The sequence below is a fragment of the Myodes glareolus genome, chromosome 9 (genome assembly GCF_982192425.1).
Source record: "Myodes glareolus chromosome 9, mMyoGla1.1, whole genome shotgun sequence".
Classification (NCBI taxonomy): domain Eukaryota; kingdom Metazoa; phylum Chordata; class Mammalia; order Rodentia; family Cricetidae; genus Myodes; species Myodes glareolus.
In genome coordinates this window covers 93,387,130-93,402,996 of record NC_142034.1, presented here as the reverse complement: position 1 = coordinate 93,402,996, position 15,867 = coordinate 93,387,130, and the positions used below count along the sequence as shown (strand labels likewise).

At 52.7% G+C, this 15,867-nt stretch overlaps 3 protein-coding genes across 5 annotated transcripts in view; 1 reads left to right on the top strand and 2 right to left on the bottom strand.

The window, feature by feature from the left end:
• Positions 1 to 8,965, top strand: part of Axin1 (axin 1) — a 51,691-nt gene extending 42,726 nt beyond the window's left edge. Inside the window, exons 6-11 of one of the 2 annotated variants that reach the window (XM_085694812.2) lie at positions 1,997 to 2,514; positions 2,857 to 3,027; positions 3,768 to 4,013; positions 5,889 to 5,996; positions 7,305 to 7,472; positions 8,122 to 8,965. In XM_085694812.2, the coding sequence (XP_085550938.2) occupies positions 1,997 to 2,514; positions 2,857 to 3,027; positions 3,768 to 4,013; positions 5,889 to 5,996; positions 7,305 to 7,472; positions 8,122 to 8,248 (1,338 nt within the window). In that variant the 3' untranslated portion in view covers positions 8,249 to 8,965. The remainder of the gene's footprint in view (positions 1 to 1,996; positions 2,515 to 2,856; positions 3,028 to 3,767; positions 4,014 to 5,888; positions 5,997 to 7,304; positions 7,473 to 8,121) is intronic. The other variant, XM_085694813.2, reaches the window with a different exon arrangement.
• A 230-nt stretch (positions 8,966 to 9,195) lies between these two features.
• On the bottom strand, positions 9,196 to 12,311 carry Pdia2 (protein disulfide isomerase family A member 2). Of its 2 annotated transcripts, none has more exons than XM_085694815.2 (11): positions 12,076 to 12,311; positions 11,220 to 11,426; positions 11,016 to 11,149; positions 10,802 to 10,939; positions 10,618 to 10,734; positions 10,370 to 10,495; positions 10,100 to 10,297; positions 9,890 to 10,010; positions 9,629 to 9,810; positions 9,465 to 9,525; positions 9,196 to 9,323 (listed from the first exon to the last, which is right to left on the bottom strand). In XM_085694815.2, exons 1-11 carry the CDS (start codon positions 12,281 to 12,283, stop codon positions 9,211 to 9,213), a joined length of 1,605 nt encoding a protein of 534 aa, XP_085550941.2. In that variant the 5' UTR covers positions 12,284 to 12,311; the 3' UTR covers positions 9,196 to 9,210. The 2 variants fall into 2 exon arrangements, with proteins under 2 accessions (XP_085550941.2, XP_048292037.3); XM_048436080.3 differs by having other exon boundaries at positions 9,421 to 9,525; positions 12,076 to 12,310.
• Positions 12,312 to 12,428: 117 nt separating this feature from the next.
• Positions 12,429 to 14,432, bottom strand: Arhgdig (Rho GDP dissociation inhibitor gamma). Its single transcript, XM_085694821.2, has 6 exons — positions 14,293 to 14,432; positions 13,445 to 13,624; positions 13,267 to 13,350; positions 13,000 to 13,076; positions 12,859 to 12,922; positions 12,429 to 12,781 (listed from the first exon to the last, which is right to left on the bottom strand). Exons 1-6 carry the CDS (start codon positions 14,363 to 14,365, stop codon positions 12,582 to 12,584), a joined length of 678 nt encoding a protein of 225 aa, XP_085550947.2. The 5' UTR covers positions 14,366 to 14,432; the 3' UTR covers positions 12,429 to 12,581.
• Between the last annotated feature and the right edge of the window lie 1,435 nt (positions 14,433 to 15,867).

The following is a 15,867-nucleotide window of genomic DNA, read 5'->3' as shown; positions in this document are numbered from 1 at the left end:
CAGGAGATGCCTAGGAGGAAGTTCCCAAGGCTCCCAACATTTGAAGAAGACAGAAAACTGACAAAATGGCCATGTGCCTAGCCTTGGCAGGTGACAGGAACTGAGCTAAGGCACAATAGATTTATAGTAGACAGGCTGGGCAGGTGCAGGGCTCCTGCTCACTTAGGGGACACTACAGAGTATAGTAACTGTAATGGCTTCCTTGGAGCTCATTTTGGTTCATTGAGAAACCACTAACCACTATTTTGTTTGTTTGGTTTGGTTTCAAAAGAAACAGGGTTTTGCCGGGCAATGGTGGTGCATGCCCTTAATCCCAGCACTCTAGAGGCAGAGGCAGGCGAATCTCTGTGAGTTCAAGGCCAGCTTGGTTTACAGGAGCTAGTTCCAGGATAGGCATCAAAGCTACACAAAGAAACCCTGTCTCGAAAAAACAAAAATTTAAAAAGAGAGAGGGAGAGGGTTTCTCTCTGTAACCCGGGCTGTTCACTCTATAGATGAGGCTTGCTTCAAAGTCAGAGATCCACCTGCCTCTTCCTCCCATTACAGGCGTGCACCACTACCACCTGGCTAAGAAACCACTGCTTTTGTATATATTTTTGTTTTTTCTATGCTACTATAGAAAGGCTTTCTTTATGTAGGGTCATTGTCTTCCTATATGTGTCCTTCATTCTCCAGTGTTTTATGATAAACAGTTTAACACTTGCAAATTCAAGCCTGCCCTCCTTCCCTCTATATCTTCCTTCTTCTTTCCTTCCTAAGACACAGTCTTACTGTAGCCTGCCTGACCTGTTATTCACTATGCAGCCCAAGATGGTCTCTTGCAGCAGTACTCTTATTTAAGCCACCCAGGTGCTGGCTTACAAGTGTGTGCCACTGCCTGGCTAAGATCAAACATTTTTATTTATGCAGGTTTTCATACTTGAAGTTGTAGAGTATAATGTTCAACTGTGGAGTATTTCTTTTGTTACTTTACCTCATGTTTTTATTTGACGTATGGAACCCAACCCTCTCCAAACTCAGAACCCCAGTCTAGGCCCATCCCTACCCTCTCCAGCTCCTGGTAAACTGTGTGCATTGTCTAAGAGTTCCATCCTTAGCAGCAGGTCCCACATACTACTGTAGACACAGGGCTAATGGCGGCACGAGTTATAATCTTCACAGACTGGAGATTTAAGATTAAAAACAAACCGGGGGGGGAGGGCTAGAGAGATGGCTCAGCGGTTAAGAGCACTGACTCTTCTTCCAGAGGTTCTGAGTTCAATTCCCAGCAACCACATGGTGGCTCACAGCCATCTATAATGAGATCTGGTGCCCACTCCTGGGGTGCAGATACACATGCAGGCAGAATACTGTATACATAATAAATATATAAATCTTTTAAAAAGGGGGGGCTTAAATAATTTATTCTTAACTGAGGAAATAAAATTCTAAGAAGGTCTGGAGAAATGAACAGATTCGTGAAGACTGGAGTTCAGCCAGGCAGTGGTGGCGCACGCCTTTAATCCCAGCACTCGGGAGGCAGAGGCAGGGGCATCTCTGTGAGTTCGAGGGCAGCCTGGTCTATAGAGCAAATTCTAGGACAGACTCCAAAGCTACACAAAGAAACCCTGTCTCGAACAACCCTTCCCCTGAACCTCCAAAAGAAAATACTGGAGTTCGGATCCCAGTATCCATGGAACAAGATGGGAATCTACATAAGCCTATAACCCCAACTGGCAGGGGCAAGGGATAGAAACTGAGGCTCACCACAAATCCTACATTTTAATTGCTACATATGGGGAAGTGGTAAGAAAAGCTGGGTCATTCTTATGTAATGGTGCAACCTTTAATCCCAGCACCCAGGAGGTAGAGGAAGGCGAATCTCTGTGAGTCCAAGGCTAGTCAGGTCTACATTACAGTTAGAAAAGTCCTTGACTTGACTCTCAGGACTGTGGCTCACTTCCAGGTCTATCCTCATCCTCATTCTCATTCTGACAATGCTGCTGTTTCTCCACAGGAAGAAGAAGGGGAGGATGGTGAACTGCCTTCTGGCCCCATGGCAAGTCATAAACTGCCTTCTGGCCCAGCCTGGCACCATTTCTCACCCCGTTATGTGGATATGGGCTGCTCCGGACTGCGGGATGCTCATGAGGAGAATCCTGAGAGCATCCTGGATGAGCATGTGCAAAGGGTTATGAGGACACCTGGCTGCCAGTCACCTGGTCCAGGCCACCGTTCTCCCGATAATGGGCATGTAGCCAAGACTGCAGTACTAGGCGGTGTAGCCTCCGGGCATGGAAAGCACGTTCCTAAGTTGGGGTTGAAGCTTGATACAGCTGGCCTGCACCACCATAGGCATGTTCACCACCATGTTCACCATAATTCAGCTAGACCCAAGGAGCAAATGGAGGCTGAAGCTGCCCGCAGGGTCCAGAGCAACTTCTCATGGGGCCCAGAAACACATGGTCATGCCAAGCCCCGCAGCTATTCAGAGAGCACAGGCACCACTCCCAGTGCTGGGGACGTGGCCTTTGGGTGAGTCTTGACCCAGCCCTCTCACGTGTTTCCAGTGTGACCTTGTATCCAAGTTGTGGTCCAGAGAGGCCATGGCCCTATGGTGACCTGATCCTCCCGATAAAAATCATATGACACCAAGGTCAGGGGCCAGACAGGCTCCAGGCATTGCTGTGACTGGGTGAGGAGGGGTGGTAGATTTGTCTTGGGCTATGGTCAGCATGACTCTCCTACCATATTAAAGCAAACCCCAGACCGCTGACCTTCACAGAGATCACTGCCTTCACAGTGGGCTACAGGCCCTCTTATTGTGCTTAAGGGTTTAAGAAACAGCAAGTGACCTCGTATGTATTGATCTCACAGTGGTAAAGCTAGTGCATCCTCCAAAAGAAACACCAAGAAGACTGAGTCTGGGAAGAATGCCAGTGCAGAGGTACCCAGTACCACAGAGGATGCAGAGAAGAACCAGAAGATCATGCAGTGGATCATTGAGGGGGAGAAGGAGATCAGTAGACATCGGAAGGCAGGCCATGGGTAAGTGCACTGCAGGGGCCTGTTCCCTAGCAACTGGCCACCTGTCTTGTTGCCAACACCCTTGCTTTTAGGAGTTTATTTCTAGCTACAAGGTCAGATGACTCCACCTAAGTACCTGTCACCTATGAACATATGTAAGTGGCAGCTGTGGGAGAGTCTTCTGCCTTTTATGCCTACTTTCTTCAATTCCAAGGGTTTGAGACTGCTCAGCCCCAACATGACCTCTGCATATCTCATCCATCTTGTCTCATATTACTGTGTGTTTGCACATATTCCTGGCTCTACAGGGAGCAGGTGCCATCCCTGTATGACCCATTTCTGAGCATATTAGGTGAGTCTAGGATTGAAGCAGGTCTATTTCCTCAGTCCCAGACTACCCGAATGTGCTGCCTGCTTGCTACCTGCCCTCAACATACTCTGGGACACACATTGTAGGAGAGAACCCTTACGTTTTCCTCTGACATCCTTACAAAGACATGTACATGTGTGTTCATTCTCACACAGAAAATTAATATAATAAAATTTTCAAAAAGTAAGAAAGGTCTAGAATACAACTCAGTGACATCACAGCATGAGCAAACTCCTGGTTCAATCTCAAATTACAAAAAAAGAACACTCTTCAAGAAGGAAAGAGTGAATCTGTATGGGATCAGAGGAGACCCATGTGACTCCTGTAGTTGGGTGTGGACATACTTGGTTGCTTCCGCTGTTTATGCAGTCACTTGTCTTTGTCCCCCAAGGTCTTCTGGGATGAGGAAGCAGCAAACCCATGAGAGCTCCAGGCCCTTGTCTATTGAGCGTCCTGGAGCTGTGCACCCCTGGGTCAGTGCTCAGCTCCGGAACTCTGTCCAGCCATCTCATCTTTTCATCCAAGATCCCACAATGCCACCCAATCCCGCCCCTAACCCCCTGACCCAGCTTGAAGAGGCCCGCAGGCGTTTGGAGGAAGAGGAGAAGAGAGCCAACAAACTGCCCTCCAAGCAGAGGTAGGCTCGTGTGGTGTAGGTGACCTTACATGGCCCTAAGGCCCATATAAGGCCCTTGGGGTAAGACACCCATTCTGGACTGCTTCTCCACTGAGAACCACAGAGGTAGCCCTGCTGCAGGACAGAGGCTATGAGGTGAATGTTCTCACCAGCACGTGGTCAGGTGAACAACAGCTTTTGGGCGCGCCCAGTTTAGTGGTGAATTCCTGACCATCTCTGATGACAGCCACACAAAGCACAGCCACAGGGAGATGATGGACAATTCTGAAGCACAGACAATTATAATAGGATTTGTCTGGAGTGATCACAATATCGACCCTTTCACCATCACCGTTCAGCAAGCCTGTTCTGTTTCTTAGAAAATATGTTCTGCCCAAACTCAAAAGATTTCTCTTTGGGTAGCAGTGTTCTTGGAAGCCAGAACATGCCTTCTAGAAACCTTTTATTTCGGCCTTCAGTCAGTTACCTGGACATTCTGACTCATTGGAATTCTCAAATGATAATAGTCTCCATCAAGGCTTAGAATATGTTTCTTATCCAGTCCCTGGAACTATTGTTACACAAAGACCACTATTGCCCTTTGAAACTATCAGCCCCATTATTCAACTTGGGTTGTATAGATTCTGGGTTCTGACCTCACTTCTGAGGATTTTCTTTCCCTGGGATGCTACAACTCATGACTAGCAGACTCTGCACTTGTGATTTCTAATAGGATCATTCCATAGTTGCCCTGAAATTTAGACATGCCCCTGCTTACTGAAAGTCTCTACAGACCCATACCAAGCTCTGAACCTATTCTAACTTCAGTTCTAAAAGAAGTTGCAGCTACCTTGAACACAAGGGGCCACTTTGCCACCTGCTATAAGCCATGTCATGCATTTGTGCTGCCTGTTCTGTGTAGGAAGTATTCCTCCTGGTGCTGAAATATTGTGTGTATCTGGCAGGGGTCAAGGCAGTGGAGTAGGATGTCATGTGGGATCTGCTAGGACTAATGCCGTCAGTAGTCTGGGAAGGATGCTCTCAGTAGCATAGTGTTCCTAAGAGGCAGGATTTTCTTGTGTAGTAGGGTATTTTGAGAGTTATAGGATTCTTTTGTGACACAGAGATTGCATCTGTTCATGCTACCATTACCTGGCAAGCCCCACATGGTGGTAGCAGTTGTGGTTTTCTCCTGGCCAGTAGCATCAGCTAAACCCTTCTGGTTTGTGTTTTGGGGTGTGAGAACACCATCACCACACACACATATATCAGGTCTTAACTGCTGCCTCCAAAATCTTCATGTGTGAGGAAATTGAATGTGTTGAGTCTCTTTGTCTGGAACTTTATAAGCAAGTATAGATATATGAGGTGAAAGCCCCAGGCCTTGGAAGGTCCTGGTAAGATAGATGAGAGTAAAGTCACTGTTAGGTACCCATAGTGGCATACCCATGTAGAGGGATTGCTTGGAAAGGCTCTGCTTTGCAGAGATTCTGGGGCATGCCTCAGTCATGTCAACAACTCCCCAAGATACAGTATAACCACTGCTGTTGTCCATGTCTGGTATCCGCATCATCTTCAGGAAGTTCATGATGAAATCTATGTAGAAAGAGCCACATCCCTGAGAGATGTGCTGGCAGGCCCTCTCCAAGATTTTCTAGCCTGGGGAAGACATCTGTACAGGGGGTGAAGAGAGCCTGTAGCACTGAGACGAGCAGTACTCCAGAGTGTATTCTAAAGAACAGACTGGCATTGATCCTGTGTCTAGACACTTAGGGCAGGACCTCTGATATGTGAGTGGAAGTTCTTGGCAGCTAGTTCCTGCTGCTCACCCTGTCTGTGCACACTGTCCACAACACTGGCTGAGCCCCATCCTCTTTGATGCGGGTTGTTCCCTAGGTATGTGCAGGCAGTCATGCAGCGGGGACGCACCTGTGTCAGGCCAGCATGTGCACCGGTGCTGAGTGTGGTACCAGCCGTGTCGGACTTGGAACTCTCCGAGACAGAGTACGTGCGCCCTGTGGGTCCTCCTGGTTCTGCCCATCCCAGCCCAGGCCAAATCCCAAAGTGGAGCACCTATTTTGATAGGCTTTATCACTGAGCCAGGAAATATCAGGGCTGGAGAAAGGCCTGCTGGGGCTTCTCCCTCCTGTCTCTCAATAGAGAAGATCATGCCTATTTGGTGTAGGGACATGATCCCTGTACCTGTGTGTGGTCCATGCAGGCACCACAGCTTGCCTTTCATCTTGTCTTTACTCTCCTGAGCTCCTGAGCTTGGTTTGGAGACTGGTGGGTCGACCACCATTATATACAGGATCAGGTCCACAGTCCTAGTCCCCTTGAAGTAGCACCAGGAGCCTGAGCCAAGTTTATAGTAGGATCTAGGTGGTTTGACTACAGCCAAGACTTAGGCACTTCACATCTCGCTGCCACAGCCACATGTAAGTCAGGGACATTTCTGACTATGCCCTTTCTGTGCTTTTACTCAAGACAGGAAGATAAGGGTCCCCCTTGGGCCTTGCTGCTGACCCAACCCAAGCTCCATTACCCACAACTCATAAGAGAGGGTATCCTGAGCTTAGGGCTCTGCAGATATCCCTCTGTTGTTTGGAGAAGTAGGTCTCCCCAGTTCTACCTTCATAGTTTCAAAAGCCCACTGCTAGAAGAAGGTCTAAGAACCTGGACAATCCCACAACCAGAATGGCCCCAGGTATCTTACTCGGTCAAGGAAAAGCACCCATGTGGCCATGGGTAAGGCCAGCTCTGGAAGCTTCTAGGTTCCATGGAAAGGTATAGGAATAGGAGCAGACTCAGAGCAGCTACACAGCATGTGGAGGACCTGAGCAAGAAACAGCTCAAGCCTCCAGTCTACTTTGGAGATCCTGACCATCCTGGTCCTGGAACACTTCCCTTCCAGATCTGTGCAGCCCTGATTGGTCCATCCTTGAGTGTTATGGAAGTTTGGAGAGGTTGGAACTTGTTAGGGTCTAGGGACCAACTCCCTTATAACCTTGGAGGTGGGGCTTTGTGAGCTGAGGGCCTGGCCTGGTCATTGTGGGTGTCAGTGCTACTTTTTATTGTCTGGAGGGAAGTGCTTTTCTTAGAGCTCGACCTGTAGCTCATTTCCTAGTGAGTGGTTTACACAGGACTGGCATCCAGATTTTGGGTAAGTGGGTGGCAAGCCTGTGAATACCACATTGCTGAGTGAGGTACTGACCCTGGGATGTCTTATCCTCTGTTTATAGATGGTACCTTTGAGGTACTCTGTGTGACCTTGGCCTGAGCCCACTACTTACCATTCTCTTTCTGTCCCAGGACAAAATCACAGAGAAAGGCAGGTGGCGGGAGTGCACCACCATGTGACAGCATCGTTGTTGCCTACTATTTCTGTGGGGAACCCATCCCCTACCGGACCCTAGTGCGGGGCCGTGCCGTCACCCTGGGCCAGTTCAAGGAGCTGCTAACCAAAAAGGGGAGCTACAGGTGAGAAAAGAAGCCACAGCCGTAAAGCACACATGCCCAGCATGCTTATGGGTTTAGTGTAGAAGGAAAGTGTTTTCTGTCCCACTGGTCTTTTATCTTTCCCTTCACCCCCCTTCTATCAGCCATGGTTGCTGCTTACTGCCCTATTTAGGGCACATCAGGATTGGGTGGCATCAGGACCCTGCCTCAAAGCTGGACTGGCCCTCTGTTCTAGCCTCAGACCTCTTCCTCCATGTCAGCCAACTCTAAACTCCAATAGAAAGATTGCTGATACCTGAGTGACATGAGAGCCTGTGAGTCCTACTCGTGTCAGCCCATGTGGGTGGCAGGACTTCTGCTCTTCCTGGATCCTATATAATCCTATATATCTTACTGGATCTTCATAATCCTATCAGTGCCTCCACACCCACCAGAAGCCAGAATTGGGGCTCCCAGGGGTTTTGTATCAATTCTCAACATGCTGTTAACTTAGCTCTTTCAGTGGTCCCAGCTCTACCCTAAGTGTGGCCATGCAGGCATCAGCCAGGTCCCAGTTCACTAGCTGGGGCAAACCTGCACTGTAGGGTGGTACGACTTCAGGGGTTCAAGAACAGGCATTCCTCTCCTGGAGCTGGGTGTTCTCACTGTCTCCACAATTTTCTGCTCCTAGATACTACTTTAAGAAAGTGAGTGACGAGTTTGACTGTGGTGTGGTATTTGAAGAAGTGCGGGAGGACGAGGCAATCTTGCCTGTCTTTGAAGAGAAGATCATTGGCAAGGTGGAAAAGGTGGACTGAGCACTGGGCAACACACCCAGGTTACACCATCACTAAGGTGCACAGTCATCGGCCAGTGGGCAGCCGTGTCCTCAGGAGCCTGATGTGGGGAACAGCGCAAGATTGTGTCACAAGCTCTTGGGATTGGGGCTCAGGTGTCTGCCATACCTCTGTCCCTCTGGGTCTGGGAAGGAGGGGTTCCTACTGAGTGGTTCCATGGGGTTCTCTGTTTTGCTTTTCAAAAAGGAAAGCCCCACCTACCCCCACATCACCCCCTGAAGCAATACCAGGAGCCATCTCATGACCCTCAGCAGCTCTTGCTTCTGAATGCAGACTGACCCAGGGATACCTTTACCTGGGCTTGTATTCCAGTGTCCTCCCCTCCCTCTGGGACCTATCCACTGCACCTGGCTGGGCTCAGGCCCAGAAGCAGGGGATCCTTTGGGGGCCTCTGTATATTGTACATGTCACTGAGTGCCTTCAACATGCTGTCTCTTGCCTGCCACTGTGTGAATCTGGTGGCTGAGTACCTCAGGCCCCTTTGCCTGTCTCCAGCCACCAGCTTGGTTCAGCAGGGGGGCGGGGTCTGGTCCCTTCTAAGTGTCCATGTAAATATGTATATTTCTCAGGCCAGGGCCAGCAGGGGGTACCCTGAGCCCATTTTTCATGCGATGACTTGTACAATTATCTTTTCAAAGGTACTTGGATAATAATGAAATAAAACAGTTTTTGAACTGCTTTGGGTCTGTGATATATACTGTCTGCTGCTAATGGGGCAGGGCCAAGGGATGTGCTGCCCTCCAGCCAAGCAGTGGAGGCAACCCTGTATGTGTTACCCCTTCTTTCTCAGGCAAGCCCCAAAGTCAGGAGCACAAGAGAAGTCGGATCCCATGAGGTACTGAATTAGAGGCAAGCACCAGGGACCAGGCTAGGGAGACCAGCCAGCCCTGCTCATGAACCACACAAAGTCTGGGAAAACATTTTTATTCATAGTGCACATCTCCCTCCAGCGCTCGAGAACACCACTCCCTGGAATGCAGTGTGCAAATGGCTACAGCTCCTCCTTTGGCCCCATGGTGGAATTGGCTTGTATTTCCTAGAAGGGATCAAAGAAGCCCAGTTCAGACCTGCCTCTGCCCATGCTGCTGGGAGAGAATCTACTGAAGGACTGGTATCCTGAATGGAGTACCCACTGGGTTGGAGACTGCAGGCTCCTTGGGCTCCTCGGGCAGGTCACCTCCACTGTCCAGGAACTTGGAGAATGTCTCTAGGTCCCTGGTGCTTTTGTATTCTATCACCTGAGGAGAAAGAGAAGGACCTGAGGGCATGCTCACCAGCCACAAACTGATGCTAGCCAAGCCAGCTATGGAGTAGTAGTCCACTCCCCACCCATCCCTTCACCTTCCGGTCTGGCCCTGCCGGGAAGAACTTGAGGGTGGGATAGCCATGCACAGAGAAGGCCTCCAGCTCATTAGCCGTAGCATCCAACTCAGCAATGACAATGTCCTCACGATCTTTGTACTTCTCTGCCAGTGCCTCCCAGGCTGGAGCCATCTCCTTGCAGTGGCTGCACCATGGGGCATCTGGGGGAGGAGTCAGGCTTGGCTAGCTGACACCCCTGCCTCCCGCCAACCTGCCACCTTCCCCCTCTTCAGCACTCACAGAACTTGACAAACACACTCTTGGTTTCATCAAAAGCCACCTGCTCAAAATTCTTGCCCACAAGAGTCTTGACTGGCCGCTGGTCCCAGTCAGGGGGTATCTCCTGGCTCATCAGGTAGGGCTAGGGAAGCAAGCAGGCTTTCGTGGGGGTCTTATGTAGGGTCAAGGTTGTAGGGCTACTTCTCCTTCCTCCCTCTAAGAGCTACAGACCTTGACTTCCCCATGGAGGACTGCCTGGCAGAAGGCAGCTACAGATGCTGCAGTGATGGGCGCCACACTTGAAGGTGCATACTTCTTGGTGGTCTCAATATTGATCAGGCGCAGGGTTGGGGCTTCCTCTGCCTTGAGGCCAAAATACTTCAGCACATGGTCGTTGTCAGCGGCCACATCCACCATCACAAACAATACCTACCAAGTAAAGTCAAACTAAGTTGGGTTCTCCCTTAGCCCTACCACTCCTCCCTCCTGGCCCCCCACTACCTGCCCCCGGAATGGGGGAGCTGCCTCTCTGAATTCTGTCAGCAGCTCCCTGTGCTGAGCTAGTGTCTGGTTCACAAACAGCAGCAGATGGTTGAGGATCTTGGCTGCAAAGATCTTTGGTGATGTCTGAAGGGGTAGAAAACAACTTCACTGGACCTCTGTTCGAGGACCCCCCAGCCCAAGGTTCAAGCCTCCCACTTCTAAGGGTCCTTCCACCCTACCTCACTGTGACCTATAGCTTTACTTGCCTGGCTGTTGAACTCTGTGACCAGGTGCATACTGTGTGTGATGAGGAAGCGAGACAGGTCCCCCATGTCCAGACCAGTGTCCTTGTCCACCGGGAAGTCGGCCCGACCTTCGTCAAACTGGACACCAGCAAGGTTAGCAGGAGGTATGCCCCTGACCCCAACCCTGTCCTTAGCCCTAACCCACCTTCTTGAAAAGGACCACAGTATCCTTGGTGAGGCCAAACTTCTGAAAGAGCCGTGACTGGTCAGTGAGGCCAAAGGTTATGTCCAGGGCATCTCTGGCCAAAGCCAGGAAGGTGGCCACATCCTCTTCCTGTAAGTCCTACAGATCCAGCCCTGTGAGAATGGTGGGTACCACCAGCACTCTTCCCATAGCCTGTCCATCCCTCCCAGTTTACCTGAAAGAAGCCAATGGCCACCACATCCCATTTGTCTATCAGTGCCTGGACACTTTCCTCATCTTCCAGATGTGTGGCACTGGGCCCTATTCGCCGCCTCAGCCACTCAGCAATGCCCTCGGCCTTCTGGGGTCCTGCAGAGATGTCCCCATTTCAGACTGGACTTCTGCCCCACCCATCCCCCCAGCCAAACCCACCTCATACCTACATATTCTTCAGGGTTTGTGCGGTTTCCATTCTGGAAGAACTTGAGTGTAGGGTACCCTACCACGCCAAACTCCTTGGTCAGCTCTGGTTCTGCAGGCCCGTCCACCTTGGCCAAGGTGACGGCAGCTGACTCAGCTGCCAGCAGGGCAGCTGCCTTGCTGTACTCAGGAGCTAGTGCCTTGCAGTGACCACACCATGGGGCATCTGGGGGACGAGGCTGTGAGTACATCAGTCCTCAACAGCCCCAGCTGCAGCCCAGGACCAACAGGAAGCATGTTCTGTTCACCTCCTCCCTCAGGCCCACCCTAGGCATTGATCACAACCACACCCGGATGCCAGACCCCAGAGACTCCTAGGGCCCAGGCACAGTGAGATTGGGGAGGGTTTGGGAAGAATCCTGCTTCCTGTCTCCAGGGCCACATGTAGCTGCTTTCTGAAGCCTACCAGCTAAGAATGGCTTTGACATTTGTAAAGGGTTATAAGGAACCATAGACACATATGCCGCAGGATATGGCATGAGCCACCCAAACTGGACATTGTGCTTTCACAGAAGGACCGGTGACCGGTCATTTGGAATAGAGGCCCCAAAGGTAGTAACATCAGTATGTGGCCACGGCTGACAAGAGCAGAGGATTCTGGGCATCACGCCCTCCAGCTGCTACTGCTTTTCCACCACACCTTGCCACCCAGACCAGACCACACCACCACCAAGCCCAGCTCAACATCAGGGCCTCCGTCCAGGCACCCTCTCAGGGCTCCTGGGACACGGGGTGCCAGAAAGGCCAAGTCTAGGAGGTAGACGCCTGAACTCCTAGGCCCCCAAGGTCCCCAAACCGCTGGCTGAAGCACTCACAAAACTCCACCATCAGGGCTGGATGCTCCTGTAGTGCCTGGCTCAGGGTGTTGTGGCTCAGGACCAAGATCCCATCCTCCTTGGGGACTTCTTCCCCAGTGGACTCCTCAGGGAGCACCTCTGAAGGGCCCTCAGGTTCCTGTCCCTGTCCCCATGGGCCTGAGACACCCAGCAGGAGCAGCAACACTGGCAGGAGTCGACCATCCATGGCGTGCTGGGCCTTGAAGGCTGGAGTAGATAAAGGGACTGGGGACCAAGCAGCAACAGCCACGTGGCACCTGGCTGGGTCTCAGAGAAGATAAAGCGTGAAAGGCCCCTTAGGGGCGGAGATAGGCAGAAAGAGGCAACACGAGGGCAGCAAGACAGGGTAACATTTAATGGGCACCAGGCAGGAGGACAGGACACAGCAGAGTGAGGGACATCTCATCACCAACTGGGAGGTCTAGGGAATGCTTGCAGGTCCTTCTGCAACTGACAGAAACTGGGAACACAGGCCCCAAGAAGGTTCAGTCCTTCCAGTCCTGGCAGACGTGGAGGCCCCACTCCCAGGACAGGTGGTCAAGCCTGTCATCATCAGTGAAGAGGGACCTGACCACGTAGAGACCACGTGCCAATGCGCCCCTTGGTGCTTCCTCCACTGTCGTCACAAATTCATACTCCTGGGCCCGGGGGCCGTAGCTGCCCACCATGAAGATAGCCTTGTCCACTGCAGAAGGAAGGTGGTCAGGAGCCACCCCACCGCCCACCTCTCCCAGACCTAGGCTGCCCTCCACACTATCTCACCACGTAGTCCCCGGCGATAGGTGTGATGCAGACATTTGAGGCCACTGACAATCTCCCTGTTGACCTGGGGGAAAGGAGAATGGTAGGAGCCTTCTCTGGAAGGCTGGGACATGGCTGGCCCCCTACTGCAGCTACCCTCACCTTGAAGGTGATCTTCACCTTGTATTCAATGCCCTCCTTCAGGACAAACACCTGGTTTTTCAGGGCAGCCAGGTCTCCTGTCAGAGAAATAACAGGTACACTCTAAATTTTCAGGATGTGCAAGACCCTGCCCCACGAATGTCTATGTAGGGACGGGTGGTGCCCATGACGTCTGTGGCAATGCACCCGAGAAGTAGAATTCTGCACAGGGTAGAGCCTAGGATCGTCTTCATCCAAAGATGGGCTCTGGTCTGCAGAGGGGGTTACCTGTAAGGTCCATGATGAGAGGCCCTGGAGCCTGATCAGACAGCAGCGTCAGCTTGGTCACCTGCACATTGGGCAGGCTGGGGTCTGAGGAGAAACAGTATCCACAGGGTATCCTGCTGACCCCACCTTCTCCCACTCCCTGCTTGTGACCCCCCCACATCCAGGCCCCAGGCCATACCCACAACAGGTGGCAGGGGCCCCAGCAGCGCCTGCTTGTACTTGACCAGGCTCACGTCCTCAGGGTCCAGCTGCCAGATTGCCAGCATGCTCTTCTTCCCAGGGGCCTGGTACTCTGGTACAATTTCGTCCAGCACCTCATCTGTTGGGACTGGCTCCCCCTCCTTGTCAGCCAAGAGGACTGGGAGTAGGGGAAGGGATTTAAGCACCTGCCACCTGCTGACTGGGACCCATACTCTCACCCGGTGTGCTTCCCACTGCCCAGTGGAGCTAAAGAAGCCAGAGGAGCTGTCACTGACACATGGTGGCCCCTGAGTCCCTAGAAGTCTCTAGGCTTGGTCTCTTCAGGAGGGGCTCTGGTGACTGGAAGAGATTTCTAAGAGACCCTGGAGAGACCAGTTTGTTTCTGATCAGCTTAAATGCCACTGCTTAAGAGTAGTGGCCCTGGGGAACTCAAGGGGCTCCCCAGCTCTGTGCTCTTCTCATAATGTCCTAGGCCCCTCCGGTGGTGCCCCAAACTAGGAGTCTCCATAGCCGCTTTAGGTGTCTTGGGCAGGAGTCTCACTGAGATGCTGCCTACTGCCCTCCAACCTTAGGATTGCCTCTCACCGGAAGGAGCCCCAGCCCCACCTACGGGAGAGGCCGCAGCCTCCGGGCTGGACACACTCCTTTCCTCCTGGCTCCCTTCTCCAGAAGGGTCTGCGTGAACTGAAGTCCCACGCCCGGCCAGAATCCACGCCACGAGGTCCCCACGAGCCCCCCAAAGTTGCCGCGGGGACTGACCCCCCAACCGCACGGCTCTCTTGCTGCCCCCGGCGCACGTGGCCGCCTCCCGGCCGGGCCACTCACCTCGGGCGCACAGCGCCAGCCGGAGCAGCTCCAGCAGCTGCGCCCCCAGCTCGCACGCGTCCAGGCCCAGCATGGTAGCCGCGGCCCGCCGCGGAGCCGCCGCCCGCTCGGCTCAGCCCCGGCGCGACTGCGGTGAGCTCATCCCGGCCGGGAGCGCCCCCCGCGCCCAGCGCCGCGCCCGCGCCGCGCGCCCCCAGCCGCTCCGCGGACCCCGCGCAGCCCGCAGAGACGCGCGTGTCGTCCGCACCGCGCCGGAACCCCGTCGTCCCTGCCGCGCCCCGCGCCGGGACGCGTCGCCAGAGACCCAGGGCCGCCCCACCCCCACGGCGAGTCGGGTCCCCGGGGATCTCCTAGGCGGGGTGTGCCGGCCAGCTACGCCAAGTGGAACAGGTGCGACGCCCCCACGTCCCTGGACTCCCATTATCAGCAGGCGGCGCAGGGCACACCTGGAGCCCCGCAACCCTCCATCTGCTCCCTCCCTCTTGTCTGGGCAAAGGGGACTCCCGGGGCCTATTAGCCTCCAGCTGGGCCACACCCTGTTGGTTCTGGGCGCCCACACACCGAAGTGCAGTCTGGGCCACACAGGTTCAAGGATCCCTTAAAGCTTATTGGTGCAGACTGTGAATGTGGGGTGGGGGGATATGTCTGTGGGGATCTGGGACTCAAGCAATTCTGCAGGTTCCTATGACCGGGAAAAGAAAGGATACTGAAGAAACAAAGTGGCTGCTGAGAGATTTCTTAATCTTGACATCCAGAGGAGATCTAGGGATGGGAGGGGATGTTGGTTAGTCAAGGCAGATGGCTGGTGAGCTGGGCCTTCAGCTGAAGACTGCAGAGCCAAAGGCCTGGATCTGAGTAAGGAAGTTGTTGAAAGGAGTGTCTTTCCTCTCTGGAGAGAACCAGGGATCAATCCTCCTTTGCTTTTCTGAGTAGCAGGGACCATGAACGCTGAGGCACTGGGCTAGTGGTCACACTGCCTGCTACCTTTCCAAAGCAAAACCCTTCAAGAAGGCCCAGGATGCCAGGGAGACCCACCTCTGCCCTGCAGGGAGTGTATAGTGTTAGACACTGAAATTACTTGTCCTTAGCTGGGGATGGCTTCAGCTGCCAGCAGCCTGAAACCTCCAGAGAATGCCTACTCATCCAGGGAGGACTGCTGTCCTTTGGCCAGCCTGACCTTATGTGCAGGGGGCAGGAGAAGGCTGGAATCTACAGCAGATGTAACATATCTTGGCAGGACACTCCTCCAGCCTCCTGATCCATTAGGATCAACTCAAATAACATATTGAAGGTTCCTAATCTCAGTAAGGCAAATTTTCCCTCCTTTGGTTCCTAGCATCCCTTGGGTAGGGAAGAGAAAGAGGGCACCCTATCCTCAGGAAAGAAAAAAAAGGACCCATTCATGCCTTTTTATAAATGGTCAGTAATCCTGCCAGGTGAGGGCTACATCATACCCTACACTATATGGCTCCACCACGGCCATACATGGAGCCACGTATTTGAAAGGATACCCTTGGGCCAGTCAAACTACAGCCTTGACCCCACATTCCTGACTCTTCTGGCCCCTGCCCTCCC